At 44.4% G+C, this 22,818-nt stretch overlaps 1 protein-coding gene across 2 annotated transcripts in view; it reads right to left on the bottom strand.

The window, feature by feature from the left end:
- Positions 1-22,818, bottom strand: part of eng (endoglin) — a 157,704-nt gene that overhangs the window by 47,390 nt on the left and 87,496 nt on the right. For both annotated transcript variants that reach the window (XM_039762653.1, XM_039762651.1), the window contains exon 4: positions 16,630-16,737. In XM_039762653.1, coding sequence (XP_039618587.1) covers positions 16,630-16,737 — 108 coding nt within the window. The remainder of the gene's footprint in view (positions 1-16,629; positions 16,738-22,818) is intronic.

The following is a 22,818-nucleotide window of genomic DNA, read 5'->3' as shown; positions in this document are numbered from 1 at the left end:
GACAGACAGACAGACAGACAGACAGAGAATCCTGAAAGGCTAAACAGGATTTACAGTAAACCCTGACAAAGCTCAGTGGCATAGCTAGGGGCGGAGGGGGCGCAGTTTTGGGGGTGGCATTATAAGCCAAAAGGCTCAGTACAATTCGTGTGTAAGAAGCAGGGTTTGGAAAAAAATATCACTCATGAATGAAAAAAGTCAAATTCTTTGATTTTTATCTGCAAATGCTTCAAAAATCATTTTCAGACTGTCCTTTTGGGACGGCATCAGACACAGAAGTTGAAATTTATGAGGCAAGAACAAAATTGAACATAAACATTACACCGATAAGAATTTCCTGGAAGACAATCAACTATTTTACAACTTATAATCTTGTTTCGTTATCAGTTCAACTGCGCTCTTGCTCTGCGCAGAAAACATCCCCACCTGTCACTTGTACACTACACTGGTTGTGGTTTTCGCAGCGTAATTATATTAAACTAATAATTAGAACACGGCCTATCAGTGCATCTATACTCTATTCTTGTCTACTTGATGCTTATAAATAATTATATGTGAAAAATGATTGCTGTTTCTCTATATATGAATAAATCTATGCAAAAATTATCTCAATTTTTCTCTATACGTCATTTTAATTTTCTATTTAAATATGTTAACTTATTCAGATAATGCTGGAGGGTGGCAAATTGAACTCTAGCTACGTCACTGACAAAGCTGCAGTGTTTATTTCATATAGCACCCTACATCACCCCAAGCCACAGACATACTGAAAAAATTGATTTTTTTTTTCTAAAAGCAATATTTATACAGCTGGGCGACATGCCCGTTAAATGACCCGCTCATGGTCACTGTGGGAGTCAGTCCTGGTATTTGACTCCCTGACCTTTTGGATTTCTAGGCCCGCTCCTTTGTCACTTCATCAGTCCTGCCTGCAGTCAAAGGGGGCTTCTTGCTTTCCGCTTGTACACAGTCTGGTCCAGAAGTATTTGGACAGCGACACAGGTTTTTGTAATTTTGGCTCTCTATGCCACCACAATGAATTTGAAATGAAGAAATCATTACATGATTAAACTTTCAGCATTAATTCCAAAGGGTTTAACAGAAATACAGTATGAGCCGTTTAGGAACGACTGCCATTTTTATACATGTTCCCCCATTTCCAGGGGCTCAAAACTATATGGGAATTTGACTAACAAGCAGTTCCACAGCCAGGTGTGAGCAGGTCCCTCATTATTTCATTAACAGTTAAGTAGGTAGAAGGTCTGCCAGGTGTGGAATTTGCATTTGGAAGCTGTGAGGTCCAAAGAGCTGTCCATGCAAATGAAAAACAGAGAGAGAACAAAACAAACCCTTCAGAGATGCAGCAGAAACACCAGGAGTGGGCAAGTCAACTGTTTGGTAGATTCTTAAAGAGAAGGAACACACCGGTGAACTCAGCGACTCCAGAAGGTCTGGAAAACCACAGAAGACAACTGTGCTGGATGATTGCAGAATTCTGCCCTTGGCGAAGAAGAACCAATTCATGACATTTAGCCAAACCGAGACCACTGTCTGTGAGGTCGGCCTATCATTGACAAAGTCTACAATCAAGAGAAGACTGACAGAGGGTTTACCACAAGGTGCAAACCACTGGTAATCCTTAAGCATAGGAAGAGCAGATTCGATATTTTTTAAAAAGCTTGTCCAGTTCTGAAACATTTTTCTTTGGGCAAAGGAAACTAAGATCAACATGTAAAATAAAATGATGGATAGAGAAGAGTATGGAGAAGAGAAGATCGCGTTCTTGTTTCTCAGCCTCATGATGGCTTCTTTGCCTTTCACTGGCACAGCTCTTATCCTGAAGTTGAACGATGGCAACTACAGACTCCAAAAGGTAGAAGCAAGCCGAGGTATCTTATGAAGCCATGAAACCCACCTGAGGTATTCAATAACACCGATGACACCAATTGTCTCAATCATTAAGGTGCCCTGAAATGGGGGGAACCGTGCAGAAGACGTGTGGTGACCAAAATGTGTGCAAATCCCCTTAAATGGAAGTCTGTAATGTGCACTTTAATCACAAGTCTGAATTGCTTGATTTGTAATTTTTAACTGTGGAGCAAAGGAGGAAATCAAGGAAAAAATGGGTCTTTGTCCCAAACATCATGGAGGACCCTGTATATATACTTTATATATTGATGCACACAGGGAACATCTACAAGGCTCAAGTAAGGTGACACCTCCACCCCAAGCGCCTGAGGGGTTGCAGCCACTCATTCCTCCTTTTCTTAATCATCTGCCATCTGGAGGATGAGTTCTGATGCTATTTCTTGGTTTCACCCAGAAGTCCTCCCTCTTCTACCCCAGGACCTATTTAAAAAACAAAGACGCTGGAAGTCGGCAATCACTAACAAACCCCGCACCTGAGAAGGATGCATCTCCACGGGAGACGTTCCTTACTAAGGAAAAAGAACCGGCAAACATGCAACAGACGCCCAGTACTTTCTGTTGGACTTTGCTTTTCTTTTTTACCTTGGAATTCACTCTTATTAAAATGGGGTATGTGGGCAGACCCCAACCCTTTACAAGCTCCACTCACTTCTTGTACAACATACATGCATTTAAGAACAGACAGGCTCTGATTTATGACTGACCAAGTTGATGCCATTTTTATATATATAGTCCATATATTACAATATATACAGAACACACACACACACACATATATATATATATAGTGGCATGGTGGCGCACTGGTAGCGCTGCTGCCTCGCAGTTGGGAGTCCTGGGTTCAATTCCCGGGTCCTCCCTGTGTGGAGTTTGCATGTTCTCCCCGTGTCTGCGTGGGTTTCCTCCCGCATTGGCGAATTTAAATTGTCCCGTTTGTGTGTGCCCTGCGGTAGGCTGGCGCCCTGCCCAGGATTTGTTTCCTTTCCTGTGTTGGCTGGGATTGGCTCAAGCAGACCCCCGTGATATATATATATATTGGGAACCCCTCTCATCCTGCATAATAATTGACTCTCCTTCCAACAAAAAAGATAACAGTGGTATGTCTTTCATTTCCTAGGAACATCTGAGCACTGCTGTGTTTTCTGAACAAAGATTTTTAGTGACGCATAATTTAGTTTTATGAAATGAAATCAAATGTGAAGAACTGGCTAAGCACAAATGTAGGTCCCCTTGTCATTGTGCTGATTTGAATGCCTGTCACTGCTCAATGCTGATTATTTGTAACACCAAATTGTTTGGATGAGCTTGTTAAGCCTGGAACTTCATAGACAGGTATGTCCAATCATGAGAAAAGGTATTTAAGGAGGTCAATTACAAGTTGGGCTTCCCTTTGATTCTCCTCTGAAGAGTGACAGACAGCATGGGATCCTCAAAGCAACTCTCAGAAGATCTGAAAACAAAGATTGTTGGGTCTCATGGGTTAGGGGAAGGCAACAAAAAGCCATCTCAGAGGTCTAAACTGTCAGTTTCAACTGTAAGGAATGGAATCAGGAAATGGAAGGCCACAGGCACAGTTGCTGTTAAACCAACACAGCAGGTCTGGCAGGCCAAGAAAAATACAGGAGCGGCATATGAGCAGGATTGTGAGAATGGTGACAGACAACACACAGATCACCTCCAAAGACCTGCAAGAACATCTCGCTGCAGATGGTGTATCTGTACATCGTTCTACAATTCAGCGCAATTTGCACAAAGAACATCTGTATGGCAGGGTGATGAGAAGGAAGCCCTTTCTGCACTCACACCACAAACAGAGTCGAATGTTGTATTCAAATGCTCATTTAGACAAGACAGATTTACTTTGGACTGATGAGACAGAAATTGAGTTATTTGGTCAGAACAAAAAGCGCTTTGCATGGTGGAAGAAGAACACCGCATTCCAAGAAAAACACCTGCTACCTCCTGTCACATTTGGTGGAGGGTCCATCATGCTGTGGGTCTGTGTGGCTAGTTCAGGGACTGGGGCCCTTGTGAAAGTCGAGGGTCGGATGAATTCAACCCAACATCAACATATTCTTCAGGATAATGTTCAAGGATCAGTCACAAAGTTGAAGTTACACAGGGGTTGGATATTCCAACAAGACGATGAGCCAAAACACAGTTTGAAATCTACAAAGGCATTCATGCAGAGGGAGAAGTCCAATGTTCTGGAATGGCCGTCACAGTCACATGACTTAAATATCATTGAAAATCTATGGGATGATTTGAAGCAGGCTGTCCATCAAATAGAACTGAACTGGAGAGATTTTGTATGAAGAATAGTCAGAAATACCAACATCAGAGTCCAGACACTCATCACAGGCTATAGGAGGACAGCGTCTGGAGGCTCAAAGGAGCAAAAGGAGGCTCAGCTAAGTATTGATGTCATATCTCTATTGGGGTGCCCACATTTATGCACCTGTGTAATATTGTTATGATGCATATTGCATATTTTCTGTTAATCCAATAAACTTAATGTCACTGCTGAAATCCTACTGTGTCCATAAGGCATGTCAGAAATTAAAAGGAAGTTGCTACTTTGAAAGCTGAGCCAATGATAAACAAAAATCCAAAGAATTAAGAGGGGTTCCCAAACATTTTCACATTTTATATATATATAAAGTCTCTTTAGGAGGCTTTTCAGTCATAGAGGGTTTGTCCATTGTGTCACACCAGCTTAAAAACTGCAATATTACCTTTTGCTATTCTATCACTGCCTCTACTCTAAGCTCCGCCTCATGAAGCGCTGGATTGGTTTAGAAACCTCAAACTGTGTGAACTGTCTAATTATCCCCACCCACTTTTAAGGCCAAGTTCACTTATGGTTGTCTTCAGATGTTACATGTCATACGTCTGGCTCTGAGAGGCCTTGCTCCCATTACTGCTGATCTCTTAGAAATCTTGAACTGGATTAAGCAGGTTTGTGCCTGTAATTCTAGGTTACCTGCTTACCTATGTTACCTGTCAAAGACATGCAATAGAATAAATGTAAAATGATTTGATATTTTACTTCTCTTGCCTTACGTGTACCCTCAGCATTTGTCCTTTGGGACAAATTTTAGTACTTTCATGCACTTTTAATACTTTCTCCTGTTTGACATCTCCTCGCTCAATCACCTTTCCTTAATGCTTTTGTTAGTGCTATGGAGGACAGAAGTGCATCCCGGGCTGGATGACATCACGACCTCTTGCTCAGATGGAGGGTGCCAGAAGATGAACAAGCTTTACAGTCAGAGGCCAGGAGCAGTTCCATTCCCTACACAGTAGGTTACAGTGTCTCAACTTGGACACCTGCAGGGGTTCATAGAGGGCGAGTCCAGAAGTGCAGCCCTTTTGGGTGCCACAATGGGGGTGCTGTCAGGTAAAGACTGCTGTGGTTCCCAAACAATTCAGAAGTGCTCCCCCTAAATCATGCTGGGTCACCAGAAGCCTTTCAAGGCAAGTATTTAATAAAAGCTTTTTGGTTGTGGGCGTGTGGGTCTTTTCCAAGCTGTAATTATTACTGATCTCCTTGAACCAAACCAGAATCGGGAAGTGCAAAATGAAATGCAGAAACAGATGTGTTAAAAATAAAAGGCTAAAGGTGAAACCATTACTTAAATCAAGTTAATTCACATCAGTGTGCTCATTAAAACAAAACACTGAAGTCATAAAGTGTTTACTTGTCTGGCCATTACTTCATTTCAGTGCTTTTGGATTTCATGAATCTCGTCCAAGTCTTAATACGGCCATTTCACGTAATTAAATCAGGCTGGAACACAATTTAGAAATACAAATATCAAGGAAAAATGTAAATTGTAGGATACCATACATACACAATGTGACCACAAGGGGGTGACAATGAGCCCCAAACCTCAAACACAGTTCAAATAAAATAATTTTATTACACAAATATGAATAACCAAAAGTAAAAAAGCACCCAAGCACAATTACAAGCAGGGGCCTCTATCTCTCCCTCCGCTGCTCTTGTTGAGTGTTGCCCACTGCCTCCTGTCTCTGACTCTTCAAGGTGAGGCAGGACTCTCAACTGGGGGCATAAGGAGAGAGAAGGGTTTTCATTGGTTTTTGTGTGATTAATGGCTGTGTCCATTGTACAAGGTGCTTGGTGCATTAAAAAGGGTTGTGATTTGAACCTGTGACTGTGTTGAATGTTAATGGGTTTTGGGGTCTGGTGGTGCCCCCTACTGGTTACGCTTGTTTATTTTAGGTTCTTGTCTTTTTTGAAGTGTGTTACCAGCAATGGTAGTCAGGCCCCCATTTCCCACAAAACATTTGTTGTATTCTTGTGTTTGAAGGAGACTCTCAGTGTTCCTCCTACACCTTTCCTCAATATCCTTGATTATGCCAACCTCTGTTGCTGAGCAGTTTCTGTCTTGATTGACATTGATTGTGCAACCACGGCTAAACTGACCAATCAGACCACAGCCAAACTGACCAATCAGGTTGCTCGGAGGCACTGGACATTTTATTATATTAGAATTATGTTGACTAAGCAACCACAGAGAAACTGACCAATCAGACCGTGGCCAAACTGACTAATAAGACCACAGCCAAACTGACCAATCAGACCACAGCCAAACTGACCAATCAGGTTGCTCGGTGCAATCAACGATTATGTTGACTGCACAACCACAGAGAAATTGAACAACCAGACCACAGCCAAACTGACCAATCAAACCAAATCCAAACTGACCAATCAGACCACAGCCAAACTGACCAATCAGGTTGCTCGGAGGCATCAGACATTTTATTATATTAATGCATACAATGATGTGTGCAGGTCTGCCTTATAACCTATAGGGAGTTTTAGTGTGTTGGTATCATGTTTCCTTTTCTTTGTTCCATAACACAGAGATTGTGACTGATTAACAGTTTTCCCTGGATTTACTATGAATCTGACATCAATTTTTGGAAGCTGCTTATTTCAGGTTAGGATGCCACAGAACAACAGTTTATTGGGTGCAAAGCAGAAACCAACCCTGGTCAGGGCACCAATTCATACAAAAAAAAAAAACACAAAAAAAAATTATTAGGTAAGTGGCACGATCAAACCAATGGAGAATGTCCAAATAACAATTCAAGGAGGCGCATATCTTGACACAACCCAAAAAATCCTAAAAACATGTTTTTTTTCTAATTCTTATAATAAAGGCCTTCAGTGCAGGAAGAAAAAAAAAAAAGCGATGTAAATAGAGCAGAGGAAGTCATAACACACATAGTGCTGAAATGTCAGGCCCTGCAGGACTTGGAAGAGAGACTCCAGTAAGAGCCTGTCTGGACATCGCCTGACGCACGCCAGGAAGGGACCGAGCCAAGGTGTGGCTTTGGCGAACTTCACATTCGGATGGCCTTGTTGCTGACTGTAAACGATTCAAGAGTACCATTGATCCGGAAGGACGGACACATTCTGCTATTCTTCTCGGGCCGCACTTCCTGTCAGCTCATAATCGCCACAGCAGGAGCGAGCGCCACTTGTCCGACCTTGACAGCATCCAGGGGACGCTCCTCGTTGGTGAGCTGGAGGCCATGTGAGGAGATATTTTCCATTAGGAGAGAAGGTTTCTCTCGCCTTCCTGCTCGTCTCCATGTTATCCCCTGGTGGGACTGTAGTCACTTCCGTACAAATCTTACCTCATCTTACACTGAATTGTACTCGATAACCGCTGCCCTGAAACTTTTACTTGGTTCAGTAAATGGGCAGTCGGACATAAGATGGAATTTCAGATTTGCTTAATTGTAGGGGGCTAGGGGGGCTATCCCAGCAGCACTAGCTGCAGGCAGGAACCAACCAGTCTAACACAGGGCACACAGTCAGCCACACACTCAGTCACCATTTAGCACAAACAGCAAGATGGGAATTTGGGAGGAGAACCGACACGGACACGAGGCCAGTAGACTGCACCTTATCAGTGACCAGGCACAGTCATTCCAGATAAGTGGCGATTGGCAAAATTCACCAAAAAGTTTCTCACAGTGGATTTACTAGGTTTGCCAATAGGGACAAGAGGGATAGGGACAAGGACAGGGACACTTATTCCTTGCATCAAATGCTCTGTGGTTGTTAGTCATAGAAATAGGAGCTCAGGAGACACAGAGAGAGGTACAAGACTCACGGTATCATAGACTCAGTGTATAATTTTTATCTCAGGGAGTTAGCACTGCTGCCTGACAGGAGAGAAGGCTGAGCCTGATAACCTTAAATCTTCTTATAATCATGAAAGTCATTTCCTCTGCAGAATTTTTTTTTAAGAGGAAAAAGCACATTTGTTCCTCTTCAGTATTCCTGCACCTCCCTTCCATGTAAGGTCAGCACGCCCAGAACATGGCTTAACCAATCGAGGGGAGAATCTGTGACTTCAAATTGTTAAAATGACACCGTAGTGTTTAAAGAACACGTTAACCGTTACAAAGCAGGACGGCACCAGTCGACGGAAATGTCTCGCCTACAGCTGCCAGCTTTGCAGGTTTCATTGCCCTCCATAATGTCGCTGTGGTTGTGTCCAGGGTCCTGCAACTCCTGCAACTCCCCCTACCTTACGGATCACACTATATATATTGTGGTCCCCGGCCGATGCCCAGGAGGACGAGAGGAGGGCTTGTGCCTCCTCCAGACCGCGAGGGGGCGTCCGTCCTGGTTATTTTGGGGGCCTCGGGTAAAGGGCTTGGAAGCCCAGCCCTTTAGGGACCCGTGGCCACCGCCAGGCGGCGCCCCGATGCCGGTGTACACCAGAAGTGCATTAAAAAAGCGGTCACCATAATAAAAGAGGTGAACCAAGAACCTGATGGTCGTTTCTCTGTCGATTACTCAATTTGGTCAGACAGCCAGCCAGCTCTAGGAAGAGTCCTGGTTGTCCATCCATCCATCCATTCTCCAACCCGCTATATCATAACTACAGGGTCACGGGGGTCTGCTGGAGCCAATCCCAGCCAACACAGGGTGCAAGGCAGGAAACAAACCCCAGGCAGGGCACACACACACACACCCACACACGAAGCACACATTAGGGACAATTTAGAATTGTGTGTGCTTGGTTTGTGGGTGTGTGACCTGCGGTGGGCTGGCACCCTGCCCGGTGTTTGTTCCTGCCTTGCGCCCTGTGCTGGCTAGGATTGGCTCCAGCAGTCTCCCGTGACCCTGTGTTAGGATATAGCGGGTTGGAGAATGGATGGATGGATTATTATTATTATTATTATCACAAAATGGATGGATGGATTCACATCCATCACATAGTCCTCCCAAACAGATTTTCACAATGCAGGATAAACAAAGTGGGCTTTATTAATTTTTTCTAGGGTTCTTAACCGGTGGTGGTGGTAACTGTGAGCTCCACATTTTATACTTCAGAAACCTATTTCTTTAGACTTGTGGGCTGCTGAGTTGCCCTTCGGAGGCTTTCTGGTGTGATGTGCAAAGGAGGTCCTCATTCCCACACTCTGTAAATAGGGAGCAGCTGGGAAGCGTCAAAGGACGGCAGGCATCCACGGCTGGCACAAAAAACGGTTTGAAGTTCAGCCATCCATTCATCCATTAAGTCCTACATGCCTTTTGCATGACAGGGTCAGGGGGAGCTGTGATCTCCTCCAGTAGCATCAAGAGAAGGGCAGAGCCCACATCCGGAAGGGCACACCATTCCATCACTCTTCTTGGGCCCACGTTTGAACCACCAATTAAAACCAAAAGCAGATGGCATGCTGCCACGTCAAAGGATGCAGTCACTCGTATTATGAACATTAGAACACTCTGAACGAGAACAGGCCATTCAGCCCAACAAAGCTCGCCAGTCCTATCCACTTGCTTTCTCCAAGAAAACATCAAGTCGAGTTTTAAAAGTCCCTAACGTCTTACTGTCTACCACACTACTTGGTCGCTTATTCTAAGTGTCTAGCGTTCTTTGTGTAAAGAAAAACTTCGTAATGTTTATGTGAAATTTACCCTTCACAAGTTTCCAGCTGTGTCCCTCTGTACTTGATGAACTCATTTTAAAATACAAGTCTCGATCCACTGGACTGATTCCCTTCATAATTTTAAACACTTCAATCAGGTCACCTCTTAATCTTCTTTTGCTTAAAAAGGCTCAGATCTTTAAATCTTTCCTCAGAATTCATCCCCTGTACCCCTGATTCAGCCCTGTTGCTCTTCTCTGGACCTTTTCTTGTGCTGTTATGTCCTTTTTGTAGCCTGGAGACCAAAACTGCACCCAGTACTCCAGATGAGGCCTCACCAGTGTGTTATAAAGACTTGAGCAGAACCTCCTGTGACTTGTACTCCACACATCAAGGCGCTATATAACCTGACATTCTGTTAGCCTTCTTAATGGCTTCTGAACACTGTCAGAAAGTCTATAGCTTAGAGTCCACTATAACTCCTAAGTCCTTCTCATAAGGTGGACTCTCAATTTTCCGACCGCCAATTGTGTATTCGAACCTCACATTTTTACTTCTTATGTGTAATTCTTTACATTTACTGACATTAAATTTCACCGTCCACAAATCTGCCCAAGCCTGTATGCTATCCAAGTCCTTCTGTGATGATATAACGGATTCCAAATTATCTGCTAATCCACCTATCTTGGTATCATCTGCAAACTTAACCAGCTTGTTCCTTATATTCCTATCTAAATCATTTCTATTTATTAAAAACAGCAGCGGCCCCAGCACTGACCCCTGCTGGTCACCACTCTTAACATCGGCCAGTTCTGATGAGGTTCCTCCCACCATCACCCTCTGCTTCCTGTGTCTGAGCCAATTCTGCACCCCTCTAAAAACATCACCCTGAACTGCCACTTCTTTTAACTTGATGCCCAACCTCTCATGTGGCACCTTATCAAATGCTTTCTGAAAGTCAAGATCAATAATCTCATCTGCTCCACTTTGATCGTATCCTTTTGTTGCCTCCTCATAGAATTCCAGCATGTTAGTAAAACACGACCTCCTTCTTCTGATCCCATGCTGACTGTTCAGAATAACTCCTGTCCTTGCCAGGTGTTGCTAATTCTCGTCCTTAATAATCCCTTCCATTAATTTTCCTGTGATACAAGTTAAGCTTACTGGCATATAGTTGCATGGATCTGGCCTGTCACCCTTTTTATATAATGGGATGATATTGATAATTCAAAGTTAGCAGCTCAGCTGACACACATACAGTATGTGACACATGCACAGGGAGAACAAGCAAACCAGTTTGAAAAGCTGAGACATAACTCTTTAAAGTACTCTCGATTTTAGTTAGAGAGGTCAGTGTTAGATAGATAGATAGATAGATAGATAGATAGATAGATAGATAGATAGATAGATAGATAGAAAGGAAAGGCACTATATGATAGATAGATAGATAGATAGATAGATAGATAGATGTGAAAGGCACTATATAATAGATAGATAGATAGATAGATTGATAGATAGATAGATAGATAGATAGATAGATAGATAGATAGATAGATAGATAGATAGATAGATACTATATAACATATAGATAGTGTCAGGGATGCCAGGGGCAACGACCCGGCCGGGATGCCGTGAGGGACCAGAAGAGGGTCAAGGCCCACCCTGGATCACGTGGGGGCCTCCTTCCTGGTTGCTCTGGGGGCCACGGGTTGAGGGCATGGAAGCCCCACCCTCTAGGGGCCCGTGGTCACCGCCAGGAGGCGCCCCAATGCCTTGGGAACCTGTTACCTCAGCACTTCCGCCACACCAGGAAGTGCTGGGGGGAAGAATAAGGACGATACCCGGAGAGCTGCCGGGAGAACGGCCGGCACTTCCGCCACGCTGGGGCGTGGTCAACGGGGGCGTGTCGGAAGCACCTGGAGCTCATCCAGGAGTGTATAAAAGGGGCCGTCTCCCTTTATTCGAGGCTAGAGCAGGGTGGAAGTAGGACGAGGCACGAGGAGAGTGTGGAGGCGGCCCGAAGAGAAGGCATTTGTGGCCAGGACTGTGTTTGGGGTGTTTTGTGCACAATTGACTGGGTCTGAGTGACCAAAATATTGTAAATATTGTAAATAAAACGTGTGGTGGTTTGATGAACAACATGTCCGCCTGTCTGTGTCTGGGTCGGCTCCACAATAGATAGATAGATAGATAGATAGATAGATAGATAGATAGATAGATAGATAGATAAGAAAGGCACTATATAATAGATAGATAGATAGATAGATAGATAGATAGATAGATAGATAGATAGATAGATAGATAGATAGATAGATAGAAACTTTATTAATCCCAAGGGGAAATTCACAGACATGATAAAATGCATTTTATCAAAATGATAAAATAATTAATTTTATTAAGACACGATCAGGATGCAAGTGGGTGCACCAGTGTTGGTATCGGCAATACTGGCCTCAGTACCACCTGGTATCAAATAGAAAAGAAAATCAGCAGTGTTGCCCATCCCTAGTATGGAGATGTCTTTGTGCCAATTAATTCATTTTTGTAAGTAAAGCAGCACCATTCCATGGTGGGTCACAGTGCACATAGTTATTTTACAGTGGCACCCAATGGGCAAGTGACAAAGTGCACATTTAGAAAAGGTGACAGGCACAAATAAACAAGGTGACGAGCACAGTTTTTTTTTATCAGATTTTTTAAATATACTCATTTTTTTGGTGGAACAGCAGCATTTTTTGCATTTCTTTTTCTTTTTAATAATAAAATCTATAATACAATACTTGCACGCCCAGACAGGGATATCCTGTGACAATTCAGTTCAAATTTTTTATTGTCCCAAGAGGCCAGATTTGTTTGCTAGCAAAGTATTTTTTTTTTTTTTGTAGACAGTCTAAGACATAACATTTAAAAAAAAAAAACAACTAAGCACAATAATCAAACATATTTTGAATTCACCGTAAAGTCTGGCTTGGTTAGGACTGGCAGAACAGGAAGCAGGCTGTTAAGTTGTCATTTCCACGACCATCAAAAGGGACTGTGCCTAGGTCACAGAGGCACCTTAATGGAAGAAGCCGCGGGAAGCTGATATTTTTGGAGACATAATTCCCTTCATAATTTTAAACACTTCCATCATGTTACCTCTTAATCTTCTTTTGCTTAAACTGTAAAGGCTCAGCTCTTTTAATCTTTCCTCGTAACTCACCCCGTGTAGCCCTGAATTAGCCGAGTCACTCTTCTCTATCCAGTGCTGCTTTGTCCTTGTGTCCCTGTGTTCACACAATACTCCAGATGAGGCCTCACCAGTGTGTTATAAAGACTTGAGCAGAACCTCCTGTGCCTTGTACTCCACACGTCAAGGCACTATATCATATATCATAAAGTCCACTATGACTCCTAAATCCTTTAATTTTTCCTCATAACTCATCCCCTGTAACCCTGAAATCAGCCTAGTTGCTCTTCTCTGGACTTTCTCTTTTGCTTCTGTGTCCTTCTTGTAGCCTGGAGACCAAAACTGCACACAGGACACCAGATGAGGTCTCACCAGTCAGTTACAAAGCTTGAGCAAAACGTCCTTGGACTTGTACTGCGCACATCAAGGCGCTATATAACCTGACATTCGGTTAGCCTTCTTAATGGCTTCTGAACACTGTCTGCCAGTTGCTCGTGTCAAGTCCACTACGACTCCAAAATCTTTTAATCTTTCCTCGTAACTCATCCCGTATAGCCCTGTAATCAGCCAATTTGCTCTTCTCTGGCCTTTTTTCAATGCTGCTTTGTCTTTTTGTAGCCTGGAGACCAAAACTGCACACCCAGTACACCAGATGAGGCCAAACATTAGGGTGCCCTGAAATGGGGGGACTGTATAGAAAATGTGGTGTGTGACTGAAATGCATAGGGAGTGTCACAGTCGATGGGCTTAGCTAATTGTGCGCTTACACCAGACCAGAAGTTAACTGTGCACACTAATCCCTTTTCTCCTTCCTCTACACATCCACTGAAGGAAAGCCCACCTAACCTCACTTCTGATTCTGGCTCAGATCTTCCAGCCAATTCTACGCCTGACCTCTCTTCCGGGAGCGGCCCAAACGTCACACCTCTTCCTGCCTGTCCCCTATAAAAACCCTCACCCTTCTTCTTCTTCTTTCGGCTGCTCCCATTAGGGGTTGCCACAGTGGATCATCTTCTTTCATATCTTCCTGTCCTCCTCATCTTGCTCTGTCACACCCATCACCTGCATGTCCTCATAAATCTTCTCTTAGGCCTTCCTCTTTTCCTTTTGCCTGGCAGCTCTATCCTTAGCACCCTTCTCCCAGTATACCCAACATCTCTCCTCTGCACAATCTGTCCTCTCTGACTTTGTCTCCCACCTGTCCAACTTGAGTTGACCCTCTAATGTCCTCATTTCTAATCCTGTCCATCCTCGTCAGGCCCAATGCAAATCTTAGGATCTTTAACTCTGCCACCTCCAGCTCTGTCTCCTGCTTTCTGGTCTGTGCCACCGTCTCCAGCCCATATAACATAGCTGGTCTCACTACCGTCCTGTAGACCTTCCCTTTCACTCTTGCTGATAACTGTCTTGTCACAAATCACCCCTGACACTCTTCTCCACCCACTCCACCCTGCCAGCACTCTCTTCTTCACTTTTCTTCCAATATCCTCATTACTCTGTACTGTTGATCTCAAGTATTTAAACTCCTCCACCTTCACCATCTCTACTCCCTGAATCCTCACCATTCCTCTGACCTCCCTCTCATTCACACATATGTATTCTGTCTTGGTGGTCCTGCTGACCTTCAATCCTCTCCTCTCATATGTCCACCTCTCCAGGGTCTCCTCAACCTTCTCCTTACTATCGTTACAGATCACAATGTCATCAGCAAACATCACAGTCCACAGGGTCTCCTGTCTAATCTCGTCTGTCAATCTGTCCATCACCATACAAAGTGGATCCCCAAACCTCTTCCTGGTTTGGTGATTTCTCGTTACAATAGATAAGACTTTATTTGTCCCCAGGGGGAAATCTGACATTCTAGCGAAGATCTTTAAATAAATAAAATACAGTAAAACCTTGGATTGCGAATGTCTTGGTGTGCAAGTGTTTTGCAGGACGAGCAAAAATTTTTAATACATTTTAAGTTGATAAACGAGCGAGGTCTTGCAGCACGAGTAGTACGTATATTCTTTGTCTGCCGAGTGTCACGTGATCACAACTGAGCCAATGGTTCTTCTCTCTCTGTCTCTCGCTGCGGGATTGTGGGTCATCGTCTCCCATGCTCGGTCTCAGTCGGTGTGCCTCATTCGTATAGTCAACATCCGTACGAGTGTATACTGTATGGCATGCAGCTGGGGGTGGAGCCCAGCCGGGATGCCCAGGAGGACCAGAGGAGGGCTTGTGCCTCCTCCAGACCACGAGCGGGCGACCGCCCCGGTTGTGTAGAGGGCTTGGATGCCCAACCCTGTAGGGGGCCGTGGCCACCGCCAGATGGCGCCCCGGTGCCTGAAGAACCCTGGACCTCAGCACTTCCACCACACCAGGAAGTGCTGGGGGGAAGAAGACTGGGTACACCCGGAGGGCTTCTGGCACACGGGGGTGTGTCCGCGGGGGATTACCGGGAAGCAGCTGGAGCCCATCCGGGCTGGTATTTAAGGGGCCGCCTCCCTTCATTCAGGAGCGAGAGTCAGGTGGAAGAGGACGGAGCTGGAGAGAGGAGTGGAGGCGGCCAGAAGGAAGGCATCGGTGACTGTGAGGCCTGGACTTTGGGGGATCGGTGCTGAAGACACTGGGTTGTGCACGTATGAACTCTGTAAATAGTATTGTAAATAAAATGAGTGTGTTGGGTGCGAAACCGTTGTCCGTCTGTCTGTGTCCGGGTCCCGTTCCACAACTGTTTACTACAGCATTGTGACCATGGGTATCTGAATTTCCCCTTGGGATTAACCAAGTATTTATCTATCTGTCTAAAGCAATTTTTTAAATTTTGTGTCCAAGTGTAGCGACTGTTCTTTAGTAGCTGTACTGCAACAAAAAAAAATTTGTAGAAAAGCACCACCCGAATAAGGCTGTAGCAGTATGAGCGGTGAATCTGTTTAATGACAATGCAATGTCACATTTCCGCCAAAACTTCAAAAGGAGGCAAAAGCAACTGCCATTGGATAGGATCCTTGTTACAGTCACAAAAAAGAAAAAGATTCCAGTGAGTCAACAGAAAGCAGGGATTCTGATAGTTAGAGTAAAAGTCGTCCTACACTATAACCTTCCTCCTCCTCCTCCTCTTCCTCCTCCTCTCCTCTCTCTCGTCTCCCTCACACCAGCCAAGATTCTTTTCACAGGTAAAGAGCAGGTTAATTATGTATTATTATTTATTTATTTTTGTTCTTTATTTCGCCTTATACAATTTCTCATATTAGGAATTTGTTAGTTTTCGCATACCCCTTGGGGTCAGAGCGCAGGGTCAGCCATTGTACAGCGAGCACCCCTGGAGCAATTGCAGGTGAAGAGCCTTGCGCAAGAGCCCAGCAGAGTAGGATCTCTTTTGGCAGTGATGGGGATTTGAACTGGCAACCTTCGGGATACCATCACAGATCCTTAGCCTCTGAGCTATCACTGTATTAATCATTTTTATATAAATATTTTTGGGTTGTGGAATGAATCGTCTGACCCACACTTGAGCTTATATGAAGACCCCTTTAAAAAAACAACTAAAATATCATTTGAAGAAGCAGGCATCCCTCTTAACTCTGAGGAGACATTAACAGAGACATGGAAGTGGTACTCACGTAAATAGTTGTCCTGTTATTCGGGAGCAGGAGTTGGAGGGTGATGGCCTTATTGCTGTTCAGAATCAGGATCACATTCTTTTGATTTTTCAGATCCACACGGAGAAACTGTACGGAGAAAAAATAAACATGTTCAGGTTTCACTTTTCTGTCTCAACAGATCAATCTCCACATATATAGAACATTTATTATTTTTTACAACATTAGAACAAAGCAATAAATACACAAACTGAGCAAAACAATAAAAACGCAGTAAAGGCAGAGCCAAGTTTTCCTGACACAAACCATGTGGAGTTTGGAGGACCACGTGGATGTGAAACTACAGGCATCAAAAGGAGCTGCGCACATCCAGAACAAGCACAATGTGCAACTGGAAAGGGGGCCCTCACGGCAAACAAACCAGGCAGGCAGCTCTGAAAACTTCATGACAAAGCTGGCAGACCACGCTGGGGTGGCAAACAGTACCGACAGTGACTGTGCAGTGACAAGAGTGTCACTTGATGTAACCGCCACCTGAAGAGGATTCAAGTATTGTATCAGGCTGACAAACAGAGTGGTGCAGCTATGGCAGGTCAGCTAACAACGTATCGGAAAATGGTGGTGGGAAACAGGGGTAGGCTGTGCTGTCTGGCCACAAGCTGTGAGAAAGAGTGATGGAACAAATGAGCGAGAGAGAGAAAGAGAAAGAGAGAAACACATAACATGAGTGGCCCATCTATCCAGTCAAATGATTCTAATAACCCCCAGGCTATCTCTAACCTGAGTGTCTGCATGAAGATAGATAGATAGATAGATAGATAGATAGATAGATAGATAGATAGATAGATAGATAGATAGATAGATAGATAGGGCACTATATTACAGATAGATAGATAGATAGATAGATAGATAGATAGATAGATAGATAGATAGATAGATAGATAGGAAAGGCACTATATAACAGATAGATAGATAGATAGATAGATAGATAGATAGATAGATAGATAGATAGATAGATAGATGGGAAAGGCACTATATAACAGAGATAGATAGATAGATAGATAGATAGATAGATAGATAGATAGATAGATAGATAGATAGGAAAGGCACTATATAACAGAGATAGATAGATAGATAGATAGATAGATAGATAGATAGATAGATAGATAGATAGATAGATAGATAGATAGATAGATAGATAGATAGATAGATAGATAGATAGATAGATGCAGCACGGTGGTGCAGTGGTAGCGCTGCTGCCTCGCAGTTAGGAGTCCCGGGTTCGCTTTCCAGGTCCTCCCTGCGTGGAGTTTCCATGTTCTCCCTGTGTCTGCGTGGGTTTCCTCCGGCTACTCCGGTTTCCCCCCACAGTCCAAAGACATGCAGGTTAGGTGGATTGGCGATTCTAAATTGGCCCTAGTGTGTGCTTGGTGTGTGAGTGTGTTTGTGTGTGTCCTGCGGTGAGTTGGCACCCTGCCCGGGATTGGTTCCTGCCTTGTGCCCTGTGTTGGCTGGGATTGGCTCCAGTAGACCCCCGTCTAAAAGTCCTCCATGTTGGTGTATCACAGAGGTTTGTTACGACCTCCATGGGGTCCCATAACAGAGCCTGCCCTTTTATTTAGCTTATTGATTTGGTGGTCCTCTCTTGAAGTGATGTGCCCAGCCTAGCACACCACACTGGCCATCACCGATTTGTAGAAGATGTGAAGGATGGCACTGCCCCTATTAAAGTAACGCAGCCTCCTAAGGAAGAAGACCCTGCTCTGCCCTTTCTTCTATAGTTTCTCTGTAGGACTTTATTTGTCACTTGAGGTACGACCGTCCATAATTGTTGTTATTTATCATGAACTCCACTCACCAGAAAGGCTGCTCTGACGGCTATCAGCTTACCCGATTTGTAAATACATTCCAGATGAGTCCCATTGTCTGTTATTTTAAATGTCATTGACCTCTTGCATATGGGTAAAATGACGTCAGCGGTTTAGCGCCATTTAGCCAGCCGCTCAACCCATTGTGTTGAAAACCTGCAGACCGACCCGCCTGTTTTGAATGGTCGAGCCGCTCCTTTCGACAGCTGTTCACCTTGACCATTGTGTCCTCTGTCAGAAAAAGGCGAAACCCAAGAATAATGTATTATGTTTTTTTTTTTCTTTTCCACCCATGATAAATTCCTGGCTTCCCTGAATGGAATCCACCTGGACTTGGAAAGGAAATAGGACTTGTTTTTACAAAGGGCACGTTTGATGTTGCTCATGGTGCAGATTGTCTCTTTTTTTTTTTTTACATGTGCCAAAGTCACATCTGTGTGAAGTGGTGCTGGACTGGCAGCAGGGTAATAGGGGTAAAAAACATCGCCAGGCTGGCAAACGACCTCTAGGGTTGAGTAAAGGAAGTGCACTGGTAGTAAAAGGCGTCTGCCTTTTCAGTTTAAGAAAAAGGGCATTAACAGGAGACATGATTGAAGTGTTTAAAATTATGAAGGGGATTAGTCCAGAGAATCGAGACTGTTATTTTAAAATTATTTCATCAAGAACACAAGGACACAGTTGGGAACTTAAGGGTGCAAACATGAGGAAGTTTTTCTTCACATAGGGAACCACAGACACATGGAATGAGTGACCAAGGAGTGTGGTGGACAGTAAGACTTTAGGATCTTTCAAAACTCAACGTGATGATATTTTAGAAGAACTAAGTGGACAGGACTGGGAAGCTGTGATGGGCTGGATGGCCTGTTCTCGTCTAGAGTGTTCTAATGTTAAGATTAAGGTGGCGAGTGTTAATCGGTAGTGAAATGGCAGCGAGACAGCTGGAAATCTGGGCTGAAACCCATCATTAGGATTACTTCATTATTAAGACCGTAACACGTCATAACTCAGGGACCCACCCATTAGGATCACCCTATACGTACATGAACAACACACTTCAGTGTTTGATTCTTTAATACATTTGCAAAACATGGAGACTAAGCTGGCACCCTTGGCCCCTTTCAGAATCCCAAATCGCTTCAGTTCCTGTAGTGCGCTATTAAAATTTTTGCTCAGCTCGAAAATTCTCTTCAAATTTATACCAGTTATAAGAAATTAAATCCCCTCAGTCTTTAATTTATGAGTGTTGTAAATGCCACAGGGGCTGGATGGGCATCCCGGCCAGAAGAGGGGATGGTTCCTTACCCGGACAGGAGGCTCCTTGCAGGCAGACAGGCATCCTGGCCCGAGGAGGAGAAGGGGATCAGATCTGGAAGAAGGGGACAGAAAGGATGGACAGACAGGACAGCCCACCAGAAAGGGAAGTTGACGCTGGGTACTTTTTACTCCCCCAGCATGCTAGATGTCAGTGGCCCCGGATATCGGTGCCCAGTAGGGCATGCTGTGAAGTGTAGTTTGGCCACAGGGGTCCATGGGTGTTGCAAAGGGAGATGAACTCCCTAAAATGGGACTTCCGTATGACCCGGAAGTGTTTCCTTCGGGCAATGGCCCTGGCACACCGGAAGTACCCCCGGGTCCTTTAACTCTTTGAGGCCTGAATATTATTTCCCAAAAAATTAATTAAATACATTTTTTGAAATGCACACAAAGCAATGGTTTTACACACAAATCAACATAAAACATCTATTGCTTCACACGGTGGCCACCAGTTCGCTGTCTCTTGTGGCTCAAGCCTCTCACGGGCACCAGGCTGGCTGCCAGGCTGTCTTCATGCAGCGGTGGTTGGGGCAGCAACGACAGTTTGGTTTCGACCCCTTGTCATTGTAAGTGGCGGTCATCCCAGGCAAACGTTTCCGTAGGTGTGTCAGCTACACAAACCTGTTCAGCACCACAATTAGCTGGGGATCAATCAGCTGATGCTGGTACCTGACATTTGCTTTTGATCAGCAGTATCAACAGCGGAGTCCGACAAGTCAGGGTGGGTCCAGATCAGCGATAATACGCAAAATGTCGTCCACGGAGTATTTTGCTTTACACATTGGCTTTGATCTCTCGCCAGATGCCGATGCCCGTTTTACCGTCATTTGCACCTCGCTACTCACGCAAGCAAAGGGAATCTCGGACAAACCAACAAAGCCAACGTCCCTTCTACCAAACAGAGTGGAACAAAAATGGAAACGGCGAGGTTTGTCACTGTTTACAGCGGATGACCGCCGGCAGCCCCTCCTGTTGACAAAAGTTGACAGCCTCCCTGAAAGAGTTAAAAAAAGGGACCGCACTCCCTTGTCCAGTTGAGTCAGAGCTGGGAGGAAGAACGGCAACACTCAACTGGAGGAGGAGGAGGAGGGCAGGGCGGTGGTGAGAGTATCATGGAGAGAGGAATTGTGGGTTGTAGAGAGATCACTGGTGCTTAGGCTACTTTGAGGTATTGTTGAAGGTTTGGAGAATAGACCACCCTTTATTTGAACCCGCGTTGAGGGGGCTTGCTGACACTTCCAGTTTCTATCACAACGTGTAGCTCTGAGTCACGTTCCGGCATGATGACCACTCTGGAGGGCGTTAAAGGAAGTGAAACCAGTAGTCACTTTTGAACTTCGTATTCTAGCCTTTTGTTCTTTTTTAAACACGATGCCTTCAGTCCCTGATCTCGGCCGTTCACTCTCATGATGGCAGTTTTACATTTCATTGTGGAATTTTAAACGACTCCAAATGGCCGAGAGCTTCTGGATTTAATCAGTGTGACTTAGTTCCGCGGTTGGCCGCACAAACTTCACGCCGAACATTCAAAACATTATTGAAAGATGCTTTGCAGTACCTTTGGTTTTGAGCCAAAGCCCAGCCTGATCAATACCAGGGGTCCGTTTCCTCGTATCCCGACTTCCTCTTCTCTGGGAATGAGGAGGCAGAGAAAGCATTTGACTTGTGTGATGTGCTGTGTCCATTCAGCGTGTGACGCGAAACATTAGAAATCTGACAAGCGAGAGGAGACCATGCAGTCCATCAAGTCCACTTTGCTTTTATTTTTTTCCTGGTGTGTACTTGGCCAAAAGTCTGTGGACACCTAAGCAGGGCCATCTTAACAGCATCATAGGCCCCCCAGGCAAAGAACAGCACTGGGACCCCTGTTTTGATAGCAAAACAGAAACATACATTGGCATCAGAAAAAAAAGTGGGCCCCTATGCCCAGGGTGCCCATGCATTTAGACGGCTCTGCACCCGAGTCCATCACAACTATATGACCTTGTTGGACATTCCATTCCAAAATGGTGGACATTAATATGGAGTTGATCGACCATTTCAGGCTATTAAAGCCTTCACTCTTCTTCCACGACATTTTGGAGTGTGCCAGCCAGTGTCTTTGTGCGCTTTCAGCCAAAAGAGACTTTGTGAGTTGTTGGATGAGAAGACCTGCCATCCCAAAGGTGGTCAATAAAACATTAGAACATTAGAAAAAACTATTAGAAATTTGACAAACCAGAGTCAATCAGCGTCGTTCGTTTAGCTAATTGGCTAAGCTGTCCTAATAACTCACCCAGACCCTTGTCAAAGGTTCTCAAGGTTTCGGCTTTGACTACATCGGTGGGGTCCAACCCCAGTCCTGGTGGGCCTCAGTGGCGGCAGGTTTTCATTCTAACCATCTTCTTAATTAGTGAGCCATTTTTGCTGTTGATTCACTTGTTTTGCCTTCATTTTAATTGACATGACTCAAACATCTTAGTTGTTTCTTTTTCCTTAATGAGCAGCCAAACAATAAAAAGACACAAAACAAGACCAGCTAACCTGAAAATAATGAAAGGTGAAGGTCTCGGTCATGTTGGGCTGCTCAGGTCACCCAAAACATCTGGACGGTGATCTTGGAAGAAACAGAACATCAACAGTCTGTTGGGGCAGAACGAGAGCAGCAACAAGTCCTGATATTCAATAACGGCTACAATTAACAGCAAGAATCGGCTTCTCATTAAGGAAGTGGTTGGAGTGAAACTAGCTGGAGTTTGACGTCGCAAGTTAGCTGGCCATCTGTTGGCTCGTTTCACATCTCATTTCTGTTTGGCTGCCATTTAATGAAGAAACGAATCAATTCAGAGGACTAAATCCTTAAAAACGGGGCTATTAAAATGAAGGGAAAAGGAGTTAATTAGCAGTGAAAACTGGTCAATAATTAGGAAAAGGGGTGGAATGAAAAGCTGCAGCCACTGCGGCCCACCAGGACAGGAGTTGGATAACCCTGGTCTACATGTCTCGGTAATAATCAGAGTGTCACAACGCTTTGCATAAAGAAATATTT

This window comes from Polypterus senegalus, chromosome 9 (genome assembly GCF_016835505.1).
Source record: "Polypterus senegalus isolate Bchr_013 chromosome 9, ASM1683550v1, whole genome shotgun sequence".
NCBI classification, from domain to species: domain Eukaryota; kingdom Metazoa; phylum Chordata; class Cladistia; order Polypteriformes; family Polypteridae; genus Polypterus; species Polypterus senegalus.
The sequence above is the reverse complement of the archived record's forward strand: the minus strand, read 5'-3'. Positions and strand labels throughout refer to the sequence as shown.